This window comes from Salvelinus alpinus, chromosome 23, assembly GCF_045679555.1.
Source record: "Salvelinus alpinus chromosome 23, SLU_Salpinus.1, whole genome shotgun sequence".
In the NCBI taxonomy this organism is placed as follows: Eukaryota; Metazoa; Chordata; class Actinopteri; order Salmoniformes; family Salmonidae; genus Salvelinus; species Salvelinus alpinus.
In genome coordinates, this window is record NC_092108.1 from 41793236 (window position 1) to 41810388 (window position 17153).

Genomic DNA, 17153 nt, shown 5'->3' on the forward strand with positions numbered 1-17153 from the left:
CATCCAGGGTCAATGACCTGCTCAAGGGCATGTTGACCGATCTACCAACAGGCCAAAAAACATGAACCCGAATCCTCAAATGATCCCCCCACAGTTCCCCAATTGCTGTCCCTCAACCATTCGAGACCCCTCCCACAGTCCCCCCCCCCCCAGTACACGTTTGACATAACAGAAGCTTCCATTAAAGAAAACCCTCCGAGTTCTCTCAAATTTCTCGAATGAACAGCAAACCTGGTTTCAAAAAACAGCTAAAGAACTACCTCACGGCACAACGCCTTCTCCCCTATTTGACCATGATAGTTTGTGTATGTATGCATGTATTGCTTTTTTAGGCTACGTGTGCCTTTTTAAAAATGTATGTAGTTCTGTCCTTGAGCTGTTCTTGTCTATTACTGTTCTGTATTATGTCATGTTTCATGTTTTGTGTGGACCCCAGGAAGAGTAGCTGCTGCTTTCGCAACAGCTAATGGTGATCCTAATAAAATACGTCAATATGCCTCCCGGGTGGCGCAGTGGTCTAGGGCACTGCATCGCAGCGCTAGCTGTGCCACCAGAGTCTCTGGGTTCGCGCCCAGGCTCTGTCGCAGCCGGCCGCGACCGGGGGGTCCGTGGTGGCGACGCACAATTGGCCTAGCGTCGTCCGGGTTAGGGAGGGTTTGGCCGGTAGGGATATCCTTGTCTCATCGCGCTCCAGCGACTCCTGTGGCGGGCCGGGCGCAGTGCACGCTAACCAAGGGGGGCGGGTGCACGGTGTTTCCTCCGACACATTGGTGCGGCTGGCTTCCGGGGTGGAGGCACGCTGTGTTAAGAAGCAGTGCGGCTTGGTTGGGTTGTGCTTCGGAGGACGCATGACTTTCGACCTTCGTCTCTCCCGAGCCCGTACGGGAGTTGCAGCGATGAGACAAGATAGTAATTACTAGCGATTGGATACCACGAAAATTGGGGAGAAAAGGGGGTAAAAAAAAAAAAAAAAAAAAAAAAAAAAAAACGTCAATATGACGTCCATACAAAATACAGGAACAATATCACGTCAATACAGAATACAAGGCAACAGTTTCAAATTTACGTTTTACAGACGCACCCAGACGCACCCAGCTTTATAACATGCAATCTAAACACTTGCCAAATGTTGCAGCTTTGTCACTTACTCTTCTGCCTCGTTCTTTATGCCCAGCCACTCATTGATACTCTTCTGCCTCGTCCCCTTCTGTGTCAACCATCTGCAAGACAAAAGAAACAGAATTGCACACAAGTCCACTTCAATTCAGTCAACAAATACTAATATAATATATATATATATAAACTGCATATTTAAATAATATAACTTGTTGAACATAGCTATAGCCATCAGTCTTGCGTGTTTTCATGATCACCAGCATTAGCTATCCTGCTACAGAGCTTTTGATGATGTTGGGATGAGTGCACATCAATCGAATATGTTTCAAGGTAAACAAAAAATGTCTCTATAGTATTGTATTTTCTTACACCAGGTACTGGTCCCGGATCTTCCTTAGCTGAATGAGGTCCGGCTTCAGGCTGTTCATCCTCTTGTCAATCTCTCGGTTGTCAGTGGCCTGCTGCTTCAGATCTTGCTCCAGCTTTCTCTTGCTGTCGTGGATCTCCGTCACCCTAGACTTCAGACGCTCTGAGTTGCTCTGTATCCTGAAGTGAGTGGGGGGGGGGGGGGGAGCCCCATAACAAATCACCTCTGGGGTTCATTGGTAGTGGTCTGGTTTGACTGTTCTTTACAATACATTGACTGATGATTTAAATTGTCTTAAAATACAGCCTACGTACATACAGAGGTACTAGTTTGACACAAGTTGTGGTTTAAATACCCATGTCACTATGGACAGGCAAAACCCTTACTTCTGGATCTCCTTGTCGTTGCCTTCGCGTAGGAACTTCTCGATGGACTCTTTGCTGTAGCGCTCCTGGGTCTCACACTGCTCCTCGAAGATCTTGATGGTCTCGCCGAAGGCCTCGATAGCCGTGCGCTTCATCTGGAGCTCCTGACAGAGACACACAGGGGAACACAAGTCAGCATGGGGCATGATGGGACCAATGCAATCCTCCTATTTGTTTCCTCTCCTTTTGCGACCACTTACAGTCATGCGTGCGTACATTTTACGTATGGGTGGCCCCAGTGGGAATCGAACCCACATCCCTTGGAATTGCAAGCGCCATGCTCTACCAACTAAACCACACAGGACATTGAAATACTTTGAAATGGAGTCTTATCTTCTTCGCTTTTCCACTCATGGCAATGGCAGTTAGGAGAGATGTGAATTTCCACCATTTTCTTTTCACCTGTCCTCTCAGATCATTGGTTATAGAGCAAGGATAAAAGAAGGATACAAGAACAATATCTAATTTCAGAGTATTGGGACAGAGCCTGAGACAGAGGTGTGTTCCAGAAGTATGGACCCAGTACGCCCTTTACAGTACAGGAAGCAGTATAGTACCTGTGAGGTGCGTGTGTACTCCTCGTAGAGCACGTCGTACTCCCGGCTCTTCTCCTGGTACTGCTCATGGTACACCTTCAGCTGCTCGCCCACCGCCTCAATGCTGTCCTCTTTCACCAGCTGCTCCTGAGGAAAGCAACGTTATACAATCGTCAGTGACAATATTCACAAAGCAACCAATCAAGCGGGAAGACAATGATGCTGCAATACAAATTGAGCAGGAACTGAATCAAACCTTCCATGAAAATGTAATTCTAACTTGCACTCTAACCGGCAATGTCTTGGAATTCGAGGAGTGGAGAGAAAAAAAATCTGAATGTATACATCTGAGTTGGCTGAAATATGCATCTGTGGTTCTGGTATAGACTACAGAAGATTAGGAAGGTTAGAAAGGCCAGCAATAGGACAAAGTTCAATTTCGATGCACAGTAAAGTTGTCTGTTGTTGTCAATGTACATGTAGTGTAAAGTAGGTACCTGTTGGTATTTGGAGACGGGGTAGAGGAGCCGGGTGTCCAGCTTAGCATTGTACTGGGCCAGGGAATCGTGGCGGTAGTGGTTGATGAGCTCCACCACCGTGGCGAAGGTGAGCGGCTCGGAGAAGCCATAGCGACCGCCCCGGTGGCAGATCTTTATCAGCTTGTTGTTGCCTCCTTTCCTGTGGTGGAGAAACGGTGAGAAATACATTTGAAATCTCTGTGAAAGTTTTTTTAAATTTTACCTTTATTTAACTAGGCAAGTCAGTTAAGAACAAATTCTTATTTTCAATGACGGCCTAGGAACAGTGGGTTAACTGCCTTGTTCAGGTGCAGAACAACAGATTTGATGTCAGCTCGGGGATTCGAACTTGCAACCTTTTGGTTACTAGTTCAACACTCTAACCACTAGGCTACCCTGCCGCCCCAAGTGACGTTGCTTTCATTAAGATTCATTCTGTAGATCCTTTTAACCATTTGCTCTTTTTCCAAACCTGAACCCAAGAATCGCAATAGCAAACTTACATTCCACATTCTAAAAGGAGATCAAAAATCACTAATTTACAGAAGTTTAGTAAATGTGTAATGTTGACCGTCCTCCGCTCTTTACATAAGACATATACTGTATTACTTGATACAAGGAGTAGCCTCTCACCTGAGGGTCAGTGTGTACTCTCCTTCCAGTTTGCTGGAGGCGTCGCGGACCATGAACGTCCCGTCAGGGGTGTCTCTCATCTTCTCGTTCACCTCCTCCCTGGAAACACAATGGCACAGTTGAAGGGGATTGTGAATTCATTAAAGCGCCACATCCTTCACAATATAATATCCCGTGGGCAGATTCTGCGCGTAGACCAAAGAATCTTCCGGGACTAAATGGAATGCGTGAGATAACGAGCAGCAGAAGCTCAGATTTTGGGGTTTTCGTCACTGGCTATTTGGACGTATTAGGATTTGGCGAAGGAGGTGCTTAAACTGCTTCGACTCTGGCTGAGAGTTTCCTTTTGAGAGTGTGGAAACTTTTGCCGGAACTCTCAATTTCTAACACGAATGAACAAAGCAGTTAATCACGCAGCTGACCAAATTACGCAAGATTTTACTTTAACACACAATACAATTTAATGGCTAGCACATGACGACAATAGGCTGTTTCATGAGAGCTGATTATCGTATACCATAATCTACAAATAGTTTTTACTATAATCCAGTTTTAATCCACACAAAAATGTGGTTACTGGATAAATAAATACTATAGGCCAGGGATCATCAACTACATTCAGCCGCGGGACGATTTTTTCTTGAGCGGATGGTCAGGGGTCCGGAACATAATTCCACATAATAGATTGCAAATTGACCGCAAGAAACCCAAATAGATATAATATTTGATTAAAACATAACCACTTCAAACCTTGCTTACATTTGTATATGATCACATACAGCGCCTTCAGAAAGTATTCAGACCCCTTGACTTTTTTCACATTTTGTTACGTTACAGCCTAATTTTAAAATGTATTAAATAGAAATCCTCAGCAATATACACACAATACCCCATAATGACAAAGCAAAAACAGGTTAATAGAAATGTTTACAAATTTATTTAAAAAATGTAAAACATTAATACATAAGCATTCAGACCCTTTGCTATGAGACTAAAAATTGAGTTCAGGTGCATCCTGTATCTTTTGATCATCCTTGAGATGTTTCTACAACTTGATTGGAGTCCACCTGTGGTAAATCCAATTGATTGGACATGATTTGGAAAGGCACACACCTGTTTATATAAGGTCCCACAGTTGAAAGTGCATGTCAGAGCAAAAACCAAGCCATGAGGTCAAAGGAATTGTCCGTAGAGCTCCAAGATAGGATTGTGTCGTGGCACAGATCTGGGGAAAGTGTAACAAAACATTTCTGCAGCATTGAAGGTCCCCAAGAACACAGTGGCCTCCATCATTCTTAAATGGAAGAAGTTTGGAACCACCAAGACTCTTCCTAGAGCTGGCCGGCCAAACTGAGCAATCGGGGGAGAAGGGCCTTGGTCAGGGAGGTGACCAAGAACCCGATGGTCACTCTGACAAAGCTCTAGAGTTCCTCTGTGGAGATGGAAGAAACTTCCAGAAGGACAACCATCTCTGCAACACTCCACCAATCAGGACTTTATGGTAGAATGGCCAGACGGAAGCCACTCCTCAGTAAAAGACAAATGACAGCCAGCTTGCAGTTTGCCAAAAGACACCTAAAAACTCTCAGACAATGAGAAACAAGATTCTCTAGTCTAATGAAACCAAGATTGAACTCTTTGGCCTGAATGACAAGGGTCACATCTGGAGGAAACCTGGCACCATCCCTACTGTGAAGCATGGTGGTGGCAGAATCATGCTGTGGAGATGTTTTTCAGCAGCAGGGACTGGGAGACTAGTCAGGATCAAAGCAAAGATGAACGGCGCAAAGTACAGAGAGATCCTTGATGACAATCTGCTCCAGAGCACTCAGGACCTCAGACTGGGGCGAAAGTTCACCTTCCAACAGGACAACGACCCTAAGCACACACCCAAGACAAGGCAGGAGTGGCTTCGGGATAAGTCTCTGAATGTCCTTGAGTGGCCCAGCTAGAGCCCGGACTTAAACCTGATCGAACATCTCTGGAGACCTGAAAATAGCTGTGCAGCAACGTTCCCCATCCAACCTGACAGAGCTTGAGAGGATCTGCAGAGAAGAAATGGGAGAAACTCCCCAAATACAGGTGTGTCAAGCTTGTAGCGTCATACCCAAGAAGACTTGAGGCTGTAATCTCTGCCCAAGATGCTTCAACAAAGTACTGAGTAAAGGGTCTGAATACCTATGTTAATGTAATAGTTCAGTTTTAATATGAAATACATTTGGAAACAGGATGCACCTGAGCTCATTTTCAGGTCTCATAGCATATGGTCTGAATACTCATGTAACTAAGGTATTTCTGTTTTATTTTTAATACTTTTGCAAGCATTTCTAAAAACCAGTTTTTGCTTTGTCCTTATGGGGTATTGTGTGTAGATTGATGAGGGAAAAAAACTATTTTAGAAGGCTGTAATCAACAAAATGTGGAAAAAGTCAAGGGGTCTGAATAATTTCCGAAGTCAATCTCTTATTAAAATCACTTGGAGCTGATTTGCTGGTGTTTTAACAGTTTCTTTTATGTCTAACAATAAAAAATAGTTTTTTTTTCCTTAGAAAACTTGGGGGCCAAAACTATTTTGTTGATGTAGTAAATTATTTAATTGAGGATTTAGAAATGTTATTGATACACGAGTGGCTCTTTACCTGGAGATTTCCCCCCAGTACCACTCGGAATCACTCAGTATGTGAGTCTCAGTCATGGCTGGAGTCGTGGTTTTGGCCTTCATTGGCTTGACTGGTAGAGCTACAAAACACACGGATACAACCGAAAACCCCATTAGATTAGAATGTTTTGGACAAGCAAACATCACAAGAGATTTTCAATAGAAAAGGTCTCATTTACACATGTAGATCCTGACACACAAGCCAAATCATCTTTAGTTGGGGATGTTTCGTGTGTGCTTATTGGTCTGTACAAATCAGCACTAAGTTATGCACAGTAAATAGTACAATCCATTATTCTGTGCAAACCATTCTAAAAAAAACACTATTTCCATCCAGTCCAGGTTCTATATTAATTTATATTGAGCCCTCCAATTTAAAGCACTGTATCTACCCATCCATACCAGGGGGCGGGACTTCCTGGCCCATGGCCCTCTCCATCAGCAGCCTCTCCAGCGCTAGTGCAGGGAACTCCTCCCCCACCTCCAACCTGTCAATCAACAACAGCAGGGAGTAAGACACATAGTCATAAGATGTTCAGTCAGCGGCAGGTCATTCAAACACATGGTGCTGAGCAGGCAGGGGAAAAGTACTCAGCTGCAGTCTGTAATAACAGCTTTTAGCGTTAGGGATTTCCTCTCGAGTCACACGAGGGAGAGAGCACTAACAATCACATGTTCTTCCACTAATCCAGTGCCATTGGAGCCCTCACTTGTCCATCTCAAGAGGATATCACTAGCTATGTGGTAGTATATTCCCTAGCTGTGTGGTAACTACGCAATCTGACACAAAATGGCTGCTGTACATCACAAGGGTGGGGTTTGAGGTTAGTTACTCCAATACAATGTAAAGCAATTTGAGAACTATTGAAAAGCAACGGTTTATACAGTATGAATGCAATCCATTAAGATGTTTGCGCACTGTTCACACAATACTCCCATTCCTGACACCAAACGCTGATTGAACATGCCGAATTGGACAAAATATTACCAAACAAAATGGCAACCAACACAGACGAGCAGCGTACACTGACCCAACTCTGTTGTTTGTTGGCATATGTCTGGGTGGTGTGAATGTGGCGTTAGAACATTGTAAAAACAACAACCAACAAAGACTGACTTCTAGTTTTTATAAGAAACATTAATGTGTTGGAAATTCCAAATTGCTGTAATCGCTGCCAAAAGGTAATTCTACAAAGTATTGACTCAGGGGTGTGAATACTTAACTAATTTATCCTTAGATGTTAGATAATGTATTTTCCTACTCACCAAGTGGCAGAGCTGGGCCGGATCAGCAGCGGCCCAAAGACCAGGCCCAGGGTGTGAGGGTCCAGGCCGTTGAGCTGGGAGCCCTGGCCCACCTTGCCCAGGTGTGTGAGCAGGTACTGCAGAGTGAGGCGATGGTGCAGGGGCACACTAGTGGCCCTCTCCAGGACCAGGCTCAGCTCCCTGCCTCCGCTGCTGCTTGCCGCCACGTCTGTGATAGGAGGCAGACCACATGTTACCACAGCCCCTTACTCACTCACACAAGCAAGTGTGAACATACAAAAAGGAACTCGCGCTCAGCATACATACACACAAAGTCTCTTGACATCCCCAGGGACCAGGGTAGCTTTACAAGTTTCATTTTTGGGATGCCTGTGACTAGCTCATCCCCAGCACTCCACACCTGGCTTATTCTCGCAGGCAGGAGGGGGGCACGCGATTGACACGCCACACAATCAGCTTCATGCGATTCTGTGACTTTCTATAGCCTAGGTCTGTATTGTCTGGGATGGGGATAGGTTGGTGGGAGGGGGCGGTTGCGCACAAGCAGGGGTCAGTAAAATGTGGCATGTACCCGCGGCGCCGTGCTGCAGCGCAGCCTGCAGGTCTGGGTAAACACCGGGGGGGATGACGGGGGACGGCAGCTCCCTCAGGTAGCGGACCACACACTCCGACAAGGCGCCCACGTCACTACCTGACTCCACCTCTGGGGAGAGAGAGAGAGAGAGAGAGTGTCAGTGGGTCCGGCCAGCTGCATTTCATTCAGACAGATTTGCCACACGGAAAAAGCATTGGAAGCATTTTGAATGCATTACGTGCATGATATACCTACATTTATATGCTAATAGTGTAGCAAGTCTTATCATGCACTATGGGTTTGAGAAAAGGTATACATGTATTATTTATAGAGGTTGTACAAAGTAAGTGTTACCGCAAATTGGATATAAAATGGCCTTCTACTACAGTTTAAGTCTAATAAGATAACTCACCCCCCACGAATTTAACACTCATTCAAAACATTTAATTTCGAGCATTACTATACTAATAATTCTAACAGAACAAATACAGCTGGAGCGTAACGGGAGTAACTCACCACCACTCCAGCTCTGTGTTGGGCTCTCCGAGTTGGAGGACGCCACAGGTGTCCTGTACAGTGTCTTGCAGTCCAGACCTGCAGACGAATCGAGACAATAGCTCATCAGCCTTCTAAAAACAAGCCCCTCTATAGTATGCATGACTGCCTGACTTGGCATGACAAACGCAGACAGATGGTAACATTAAATGTAAAGACCCTAGGGATTAGAGCCTTGCATTTGAACTTTGACTGTTGGAGCGTGTGATTTATCTATATGCCAACAGTACCTAATTATGAGCAACAATACCTAATGTATCACAACCATTACAGATAGTGAATCCTAATTGCTAAATTGACTCATATTCAGTCTATAAAAAAGTATTGCCATTTAAGATTAATTTATTGAAACTAATATCAACTGGTTATATTATATTGTGGAAAACAATCTTCAAAAGGGTAGTAACCTCAGCAGTGTGGCGCTTGCTTGTAGAATCCTTTTGCTGGGCAATGGCATAGCCTTGTTTTGATAATGTAGCTCCTATTTACAGAGCCTTATTACAATCAAGACACCTATTTTATAGTAAAAAAAAACATTATGTATAAAAAAATAAATAAAAAAAAAACTGTAAAGTGGGATTCGCATCTCGTGTCTGGAACAGCTATTCTCAAAGAGTGCTCATTCGAAACGTGGCTCAATTTGGCAGTTGAAATAACATTTTCAGGGTTACAAAACAAAATCGGTCTTTTCGATATACAGACGTTCGATTTAGTTTATTATGCCTCTGCCTTGGAATGTTTCTACATTTAACAATGCATGGGGATGAATTATGTCCAGGATTCTGATGAAAATACGCTCCGTCTTTATCAAACTAATGTTGTTGGCTATTTTCAGTGTGGAACCAGTCTATGTTTACGGGGTAATAGCCGAGTCGAACCAATTCAAAATGTCACTAGCAGCTCGCAAAGTACGGTCATCACTAACGTTAGTTACCACAGCTACAAAATCATAAACACTGGCCTGTTTCTACAATTTCTTAAAGTCTGATTTTAAACCTAACCGTCAACCCTAACCTTAACCACACCAGTGACATTATGCCTAGCCCCTACCTTCAATTTAGACCAAAAAGCAAATGTTGGTTTTCATGAATTTTTACGATATAGCCAATTTTGACTTTGTGGCTGGGGTAACCAGTGTCAAAAGCAAAGTAGCCTAAACGGAAAATGACAATTATTCCAAAACTGCAAGTCATTGTTGGAACACATATTTCCATACTTCAGTCAACCAGTCCATTTAGAATTTGTTTAAAAACTGTCGTTATTTGGCAAGGAATATAGCATGTGTATCCTATCAGTTAGATACGTTTTTATAGGCATTTATTTCTGTAGGGTGTAGAGGGAGCAGTCAGAACGCTATTGAGTGAGACACGAAAGGGAATTTAAGGAGCCCGCAAATGCACAAGCACAAATGGAACACCAGAGTCAAAGCAAATTAACGTTGTCATAAAGACAACATTTCGACCAAATCGTTTTACAGTATTAGATTTTTGTATATATTTTTTTACATCTCTGGTAAAAAATTGAGTTTTGACGTCAGTTCGAGGACTTGATTACTCATGCCCATCTCTACTAGGGATGTGATTATGAATACACTCCGGGGAGCTATGATGCAGGATAGAGGAAGAGACCGATCTGTGCAACCTGTGTGGAAGAAAATGTTAGAGGAAGTATTTCAGTCTGCATACCACAAGGCACCCTTTTCCTTATATAGTGCACTACTTTTGTCCAGAGCCCAATGTAGGGCTGAATGTGTTCTCAAAAGAGTGGAATTGCTGAATGTGCGATGTAAATGAAAATGTGTCATTTACACTATGGGCCGAACCGTGAAATTGACACGTCTGTCTAAAATATATATATTTCACACAATGTTGTGGAATTGGTTAGAGTGGGAGGAAGTGTGTGTGTGTGTTGAATGTGTAAAAAAGAGAAACTGTGAATGAAGACCTCGTGCATAATGCAGTGTGAATGTAGCCCCCTGTCCTGCATCACTGCATGGCACTATCAGCGCACAGGTGAGAAATCTATCAGCGACAAATAAACACAACAGTGTAACGATGCAGTGCAGTCTGTGGAGGTATTAGACAGTATTCCATTACGCCAAAACCTATGAGTAATTTATTGCATTCCCATAGTATCTCTCCTCTGAATGGCCACTACTATTTATGTTTACTGTGTATGCATGTTTATGGTGCTGTGTGTAGCGTTGTGTGTACCTTTCTTCTCAATGGCCTCCACTAGGTTCACCAGGGTATGGGGAGCAGTTTCTGGCGGTGTGAACTGCTCGGTCAAATCCAGAAGAGAAACAGCTGAAACAACACAAATTATGGTTACAATTTCTGACAAGACCTTAAAACTGGACTCCAGGAGGCCTCCATTGACATAGGAGCACGACCAGACCATTTCTTGTCCTTTACAATGCATGTGCTTTTCATTTCATATTTGCTCAAGAAAGACCACATAGCCCATAAACAGCAGTTGGAGGCAGCCAACAAGACTATTGTCTTATACATTACTTTTACATTGTTCAAAATACAAATACTCAGAGAAGCAATTTGCCATTGAGACAAAGGGGAAGAAAGACGACAAAACCAGAGCTGTCGACTTTTCACCCTCACCACAACCACCCCATACAGTAAACCAAATATGTTTTCAGTCACAGCGGGAGAAAGAGAGGGAGAGAGCGATACAGGGAAAGGAGAGAGGGAGGGATAGAGGGGGATAGAGGGAAAGGAGAGAGGGAGGGATACAGGGGGATAGAGGGAAAGGAGATGGGGATAAATAAAGACCTCTCCTTTCCCTCTATCCTTGACTTGCCTAGTTTAAGGTTAAATACATTTTTTACAAATATATAAAAATAAAGGGAAAGGAGAGAGGGAGGGAAGAGAGAAAGAGAGGGAAGGGCAACAGAGCGAGGCAAAAGAGAGAAAAAAAAAAAGAGATCCCATTTCCCTTTTTATTTTCCCTCTCCTTTTTCCATCCCTCCAGTAATTTCTCTGCGTTTGTTTCGCCTTGGCCCTTTGCCTGAGTGGAGCACAATAAAGGATTGAATCAAAAATCCTGAACAAGCAAAAGCTCTGTGGCCGGCTGCCAGGGCCTCCTTTTCGGGCCCACCGCTCGCGAGGCCAGAGCTTGGCAGCCTCCTGCTCCTGGCAGTGCACGGCTAAACCGCACTGATTATTAATTTGGGGAGTTAAGACAAAAAAAAAAAAACACTGTGTCAGCACATTCCGCCCCTCTCGCTCGCTCTATCCGTTGCACATTAAACATGGAAACTTTGCCTGCTTTTCGGAGGATGAGCGAGCGGTGAGAGTTAGCCTGCGCTAGCACGCAGCAGCGCGCATTTTCGGTGGGTTGATTTTTGAATGTCAGTTCTCCCTCCCTCACCTCTCGATAACGGGCAAGCACATGCAATAAGTACACGAAAGCTCTTCCTCTACTCGCTCTAACATATGCACATTTAAAAAAATAAACTCCTCAAAAAGGTTGAGACACACATGCACGCATCCACAAGTCATGTGAAAGCGAGAGAGGGAAGAGGGAAAGAGAAAGGAGACATGTACATACTTCCAAGATGTGAGGGAGGGAGAACCGACATTCAGAAATCAACCCACACCAAAAATTTCATTAAAAAAGGGCAATCCGGAATGTTTCAATATGCCGTTGAAGGGAGCCCCCCCCCCCACCCCCAGAAAGGGACATTTTCCCACTGACATTACCTGCTGACTGATTGTAATTATCCCACAATTAAAAATATTATTTAAAAAATATATATAAATAAATATAAAACACAACATGTAAAGTGTTGGTCCCATGTTTAACTAGCTGAAATTAAGATCTCAGAAATGATCCATGTGCAAAAAAAACTCTCTCAAATTCAGTGCACAAATTTGTTTACACGTGTGAGCATTTCTCCTTTGCCAAGATAATCCATCCCTTGACAGGTGCAGCATATCAAGAAGCTGATTAAACAGCATGAACATTACACAGGTGCACCGTGCTAGGGAAAATAAAAAGGCCACTCACTCTAAAATGTACAGTTTTGTCACACAACACCACAGATGTCTCAAGTTGAGGGAGCGCGCAATTGGCATATTGACTGCAGGAATGTCCACCAGAGCTGTTGCCAGAGAATGTAATGTTCATTTCTCTACCATAAGCGGCCTCATCGGCGTGCTCGTCATCCTCACCAGGGTCTTGACCTGACTGCAGTTCGGCGTCGTCACCGACTTCAGTGACTTCGATGGCCACTGGCATGCTGGAGAAGTGTGCTCTTCATGGATGAATCCCGATTTCAACTGTACCAGGCAGATAACGTGTATGGTGTCATGTGGGCGAGTGGTTTGCTGATGTAACAGAGTTCCATGGGGGCGGTGGGGTTATGATATGGGAAGGCATAAGCTACGAACAATGAACACAATTGCATTTTATCAATGGCAATTTGAATGCACAGAGATACCGTGACGAGATACTGAGGCCCATTGTCGTGCCATTCCTCCGCCGCCATCACTTTGTGTTTCAGCATGATATTACATGACCCCACGTCGCAAGGACCTGTACACAATTCCTGTCCCAGGTCTTCTATGGCCTGCATACTCACCAGACATGTCACCCATTGAGCATGTTTAGGATGCTCTGGATCAACACGTATGACAGCGTGTTCCAGTTCCCGCCAATATCCAGCACTTTTGCGAAGCCATTGAAGAGGAGTGGAACAACATTCTGCAGGCCACATTCAACAACCTGATCAACTCTATGCGAAGGAGATACTGACCGGTTTTCTGATCCATGCCCCTACCTTTTTTTATATAAAAAAAGGTACACTACATGACACCTGCTCGTCAAACAAAGGGTGGCTACTTTGAAGTAGTAGTGAAAATATATTTGGATTTGTTTAAGACTTTTTTTGGTTACTACATGATTCCATGTGTGTCATTTCATAGTTTTGATGTCTTCACTATTATTCTACAATGTAGAAAATAGTAAAAAGAAAAGAAAAATCCTAGGTGTGTCCAAGCTTTTGACTGGTATTGTATATACAGTATATATACACTGCTCAAAAAAATAAAGGGAACACTTAAACACAATGTAACTCCAAGTCAATCACACTTCTGTGAAATCAAACTGTCCACTTAGGAAGCAACACTGATTGACAATAAATTTCACATGCTGTTGTGCAAATGGAATAGACAAAAGGTGGAAATTATAGGCAATTAGCAAGACACCCCCAATAAAGGAGTGGTTCTGCAGGTGGTGACCACAGACCACTTCTCAGTTCCTATGCTTCCTGGCTGATGTTTTGGTCACTTTTGAATGCTGGCGGTGCTTTCACTCTAGTGGTAGCATGAGACGGAGTCTACAACCCACACAAGTGGCTCAGGTAGTGCAGCTCATTCAGGATGGCACATCAATGCGAGCTGTGGCAAGAAGGTTCGCTGTGTCTGTCAGCGTAGTGTCCAGAGCATGGAGGCGCTACCAGGAGACAGGCCAGTACATCAGGAGACGTGGAGGAGGCCGTAGGAGGGCAACAACCCAGCAGCAGGACCGCTACCTCCGCCTTTGAGCAGGAGGAGCACTGCCAGAGCCCTGCAAAATGACCACCAGCAGGCCACAAATGTGCATGTGTCTGCTCAAACGGTCAGAAACAGACTCCATGAGGGTGGTGTGAGGGCCCGACGTCCACAGGTGGGGGTTGTGCTTACAGCCCAACAGCGTGCAGGACGTTTGGCATTTGCCAGAGAACACCAAGATTGGCAAATTCGCCACTGGCGCCCTGTGCTCTTCACAGATGAAAGCAGGTTCACACTGAGCACATGTGACAGACGTGACAGAGTCTGGAGACGCCGTGGAGAACGTTCTGCTGCCTGCAACATCCTCCAGCATGACCGGTTTGGCGGTGGGTCAGTCATGGTGTGGGGTGGCATTTCTTTGGGGGCCGCACAGCCCTCCATGTGCTCGCCAGAGGTAGCCTGACTGCCATTAGGTACCAAGATGAGATCCTCAGACCCCTTGTGAGACCATATGCTGGTGCGGTTGGCCCTGGGTTCCTCCTAATGCAAGACAATGCTAGACCTCATGTGGCTGGAGTGTGTCAGCAGTTCCTGCAAGAGGAAGGCATTGATGCTATGGACCGCCCGTTCCCCAGACCTGAATCCAATTGAGCACATCTGGGACATCATGTCTCGCTCCATCCACCAATGCCACGTTGCACCACAGACTGTCCAGGAGTTGGCGGATGCTTTAGTCCAGGTCTGGGAGGAGATCCCTCAGGAGACCATCCGCCACCTCATCAGGAGCATGCCCAGGCGTTGTAGGGAGGTCATACAGGCACGTGGAGGCCACACACACTACTGAGCCTCATTTTGACTTGTTTTAAGGACATTACATCAAAGTTGGATCAGCCTGTAGTGTGGTTTTCCACTTTCATTTTGAGTGTGACTCCAAATCCAGACCTCCATGGGTTGATAAAAATTATCAATGGAATTCAAATTTGTGTGATTTTGTTGTCAGCACATTCAACTATGTAAAGAAAAAAGTATTTAATAAGAATATTTCATTCATTCAGATCTAGGATGTGTTATTTTAGTGTTCCCTTTATTTTTTTGAGCAGTGTATATATATATATATATATATATGTTTTTATTAGGGCTGACCACCCTTGACTGGTCAATTGTTTGGTTGATAGGCTGTTTGGTCAACCAAAGTTTCTGTAGTCGATTAGTCTCAAAACAAAATAAATTATAATAATTAATGGTGCACAAGACACCTGTCACTGGGATTGCACAGTCCATCACGCTAAAACATGCGATACTGAAATTGTATATCGTTATGATGTACAAAGTGGTACAACACTAATATATCAAATACTAACAAATGCACTCTCCCACGTTGGATATGGTCGCTGTCCACGGTTCTGAAACAATCTTCAGTGCGCTGTATAATTGGTGCCTTTCCCTATGTTATTAGACTATAGTCAGCTAATATTAGCTGTACTATTAGCTGTATAGTAACCACAGTTGGCTACCTAGCTGACTACGTATCGAGCTAGCCGGTGAAGTTAGCTACACACTGTAGATAATTCTGCAGCTTTGATGGCTTGCAGCACCAGCAGCAATTTGTTATACTAGCTAGCTAACAAACGTAAATAGGCGAACAAAGCTTTGCCTGTTTGTTATCCATTCTTTCATTGCTCACACCCTGCACTTTTTTCCAACAGGGAACCCCCATCTCTGGAATCCTCGAGATGCCTACAAGTCGAGATGAGGACAACAAAAACAAGTGGCTCAAATGCCTGCACAGGCTGAGCACAGAGGTGCCCTTCTCAGGTATGTAACCGGAATGTGATGATAGTTCCTAATTAGTCATGGGATATCAATTGTGGGCTCCCACTTTCCTGATCTAAGAAGTGGGTTATGTATACTGATGCAGAGTATCTAGTTAATTCAATTCATACAACAAAATGAATTTCAATTCCCATGTATAGTGTATTGGTTGTATTATAACCAACACATATATACAGCTCGCATGGTAATACATTCTTTGCGTTTGCAGTAGAAGAGCTGAAAGAACTGCAAGCACAAGATGGTCTGTGCCAAGTGATCTGGATCAGGAGCAGATGTGTACAATTCCAAATGGAAATATTACAGTCAGCTCGTGTTTCTACGGGACTCTATAGAAACCAGTGTGAGTACTGACAACCTTGGTGCCAAACTTTCCCTGGCAACCCTTTCAACCCTCCAAGTCAACCCAGCAGGAAGCGAGCCAAACCGGAAGAGCGTGCAGCAGAGGCCATGGAATGTGCACACATGGCGGGTAAGGGTTAGAGACCTGAGGAAGTTGTGCAGCGCACACGCTGCATTGGTGATGGTCACCACTTTGACCGGCTACCTGAAGACCCTAAACCGGTTTGCCAGAATTCCAAAGACATTCTCCACACACCTCCTCACTCTGGAGAGGCGGTAGTTGTAGATCTCCTTTTCCTCATCCAGCTGTGTCTGAGGATAAAGGCTGCATGATGTAGGGCTTCAGGCCAAATGCCTCATCTTCCACCACAACACAGGACACGGGGACCTCTCTTACTGACAGACTTCTTGGAGGTGGCATGTGCACTGTATTTTCCTCCAGTGTGCTGATCAGGCCGCACCTGGCTCAGACACCTCCATCGCCAACCCTGCCATCGGTACCAACATCTATATAAATGAACCGCAGATCGGCATCTGCTAGTGCCATAGGCACAACGGAGTTGGGTCCCTTTGTAATTATAATAAATGGGAACCAGCATTAGGTGGTATGGTGATGCGTTTGCCGTTTAGGGCACCAAGACACTGTGGGTAGTTCCAGCTTTCCCCAAACTTCCTTGGAATGGCCTCCCACTCCTCCACTGTCATCAGCACTTTCATGTATTCTTGCCTGAAGATCTCATACAGGGCGTTGCATGTCTAAATAACCATTTAAAACACTGTTGACTCACACGGAAGGTGTATTCTAAAGCGGAGAAAGTAAACCCA

At 44.5% G+C, this 17153-nt stretch overlaps 1 protein-coding gene across 5 annotated transcripts in view; it reads right to left on the reverse strand.

The window, feature by feature from the left end:
• The window catches only part of LOC139551035 (phosphatidylinositol 3-kinase regulatory subunit beta-like), a 48435-nt gene that overhangs the window by 7513 nt on the left and 23769 nt on the right, over positions 1-17153 (reverse strand). For 4 of the 5 annotated variants that reach the window (XM_071362381.1, XM_071362379.1, XM_071362382.1 and 1 more), the window contains 12 exons: positions 10863-10955; positions 8611-8688; positions 8092-8223; positions 7521-7728; positions 6657-6742; positions 6235-6334; positions 3596-3694; positions 2942-3122; positions 2466-2591; positions 1870-2012; positions 1486-1662; positions 1149-1220 (listed from right to left, as the gene is read on the reverse strand). In XM_071362381.1, the coding sequence (XP_071218482.1) occupies positions 1149-1220; positions 1486-1662; positions 1870-2012; positions 2466-2591; positions 2942-3122; positions 3596-3694; positions 6235-6334; positions 6657-6742; positions 7521-7728; positions 8092-8223; positions 8611-8688; positions 10863-10955 (1495 nt within the window). Of the gene's footprint in view, positions 1-1148; positions 1221-1485; positions 1663-1869; positions 2013-2465; positions 2592-2941; positions 3123-3595; positions 3695-6234; positions 6335-6656; positions 6743-7520; positions 7729-8091; positions 8224-8610; positions 8689-10862; positions 10956-17153 lie in introns of those variants that run through there. The other variant, XM_071362383.1, reaches the window with a different exon arrangement.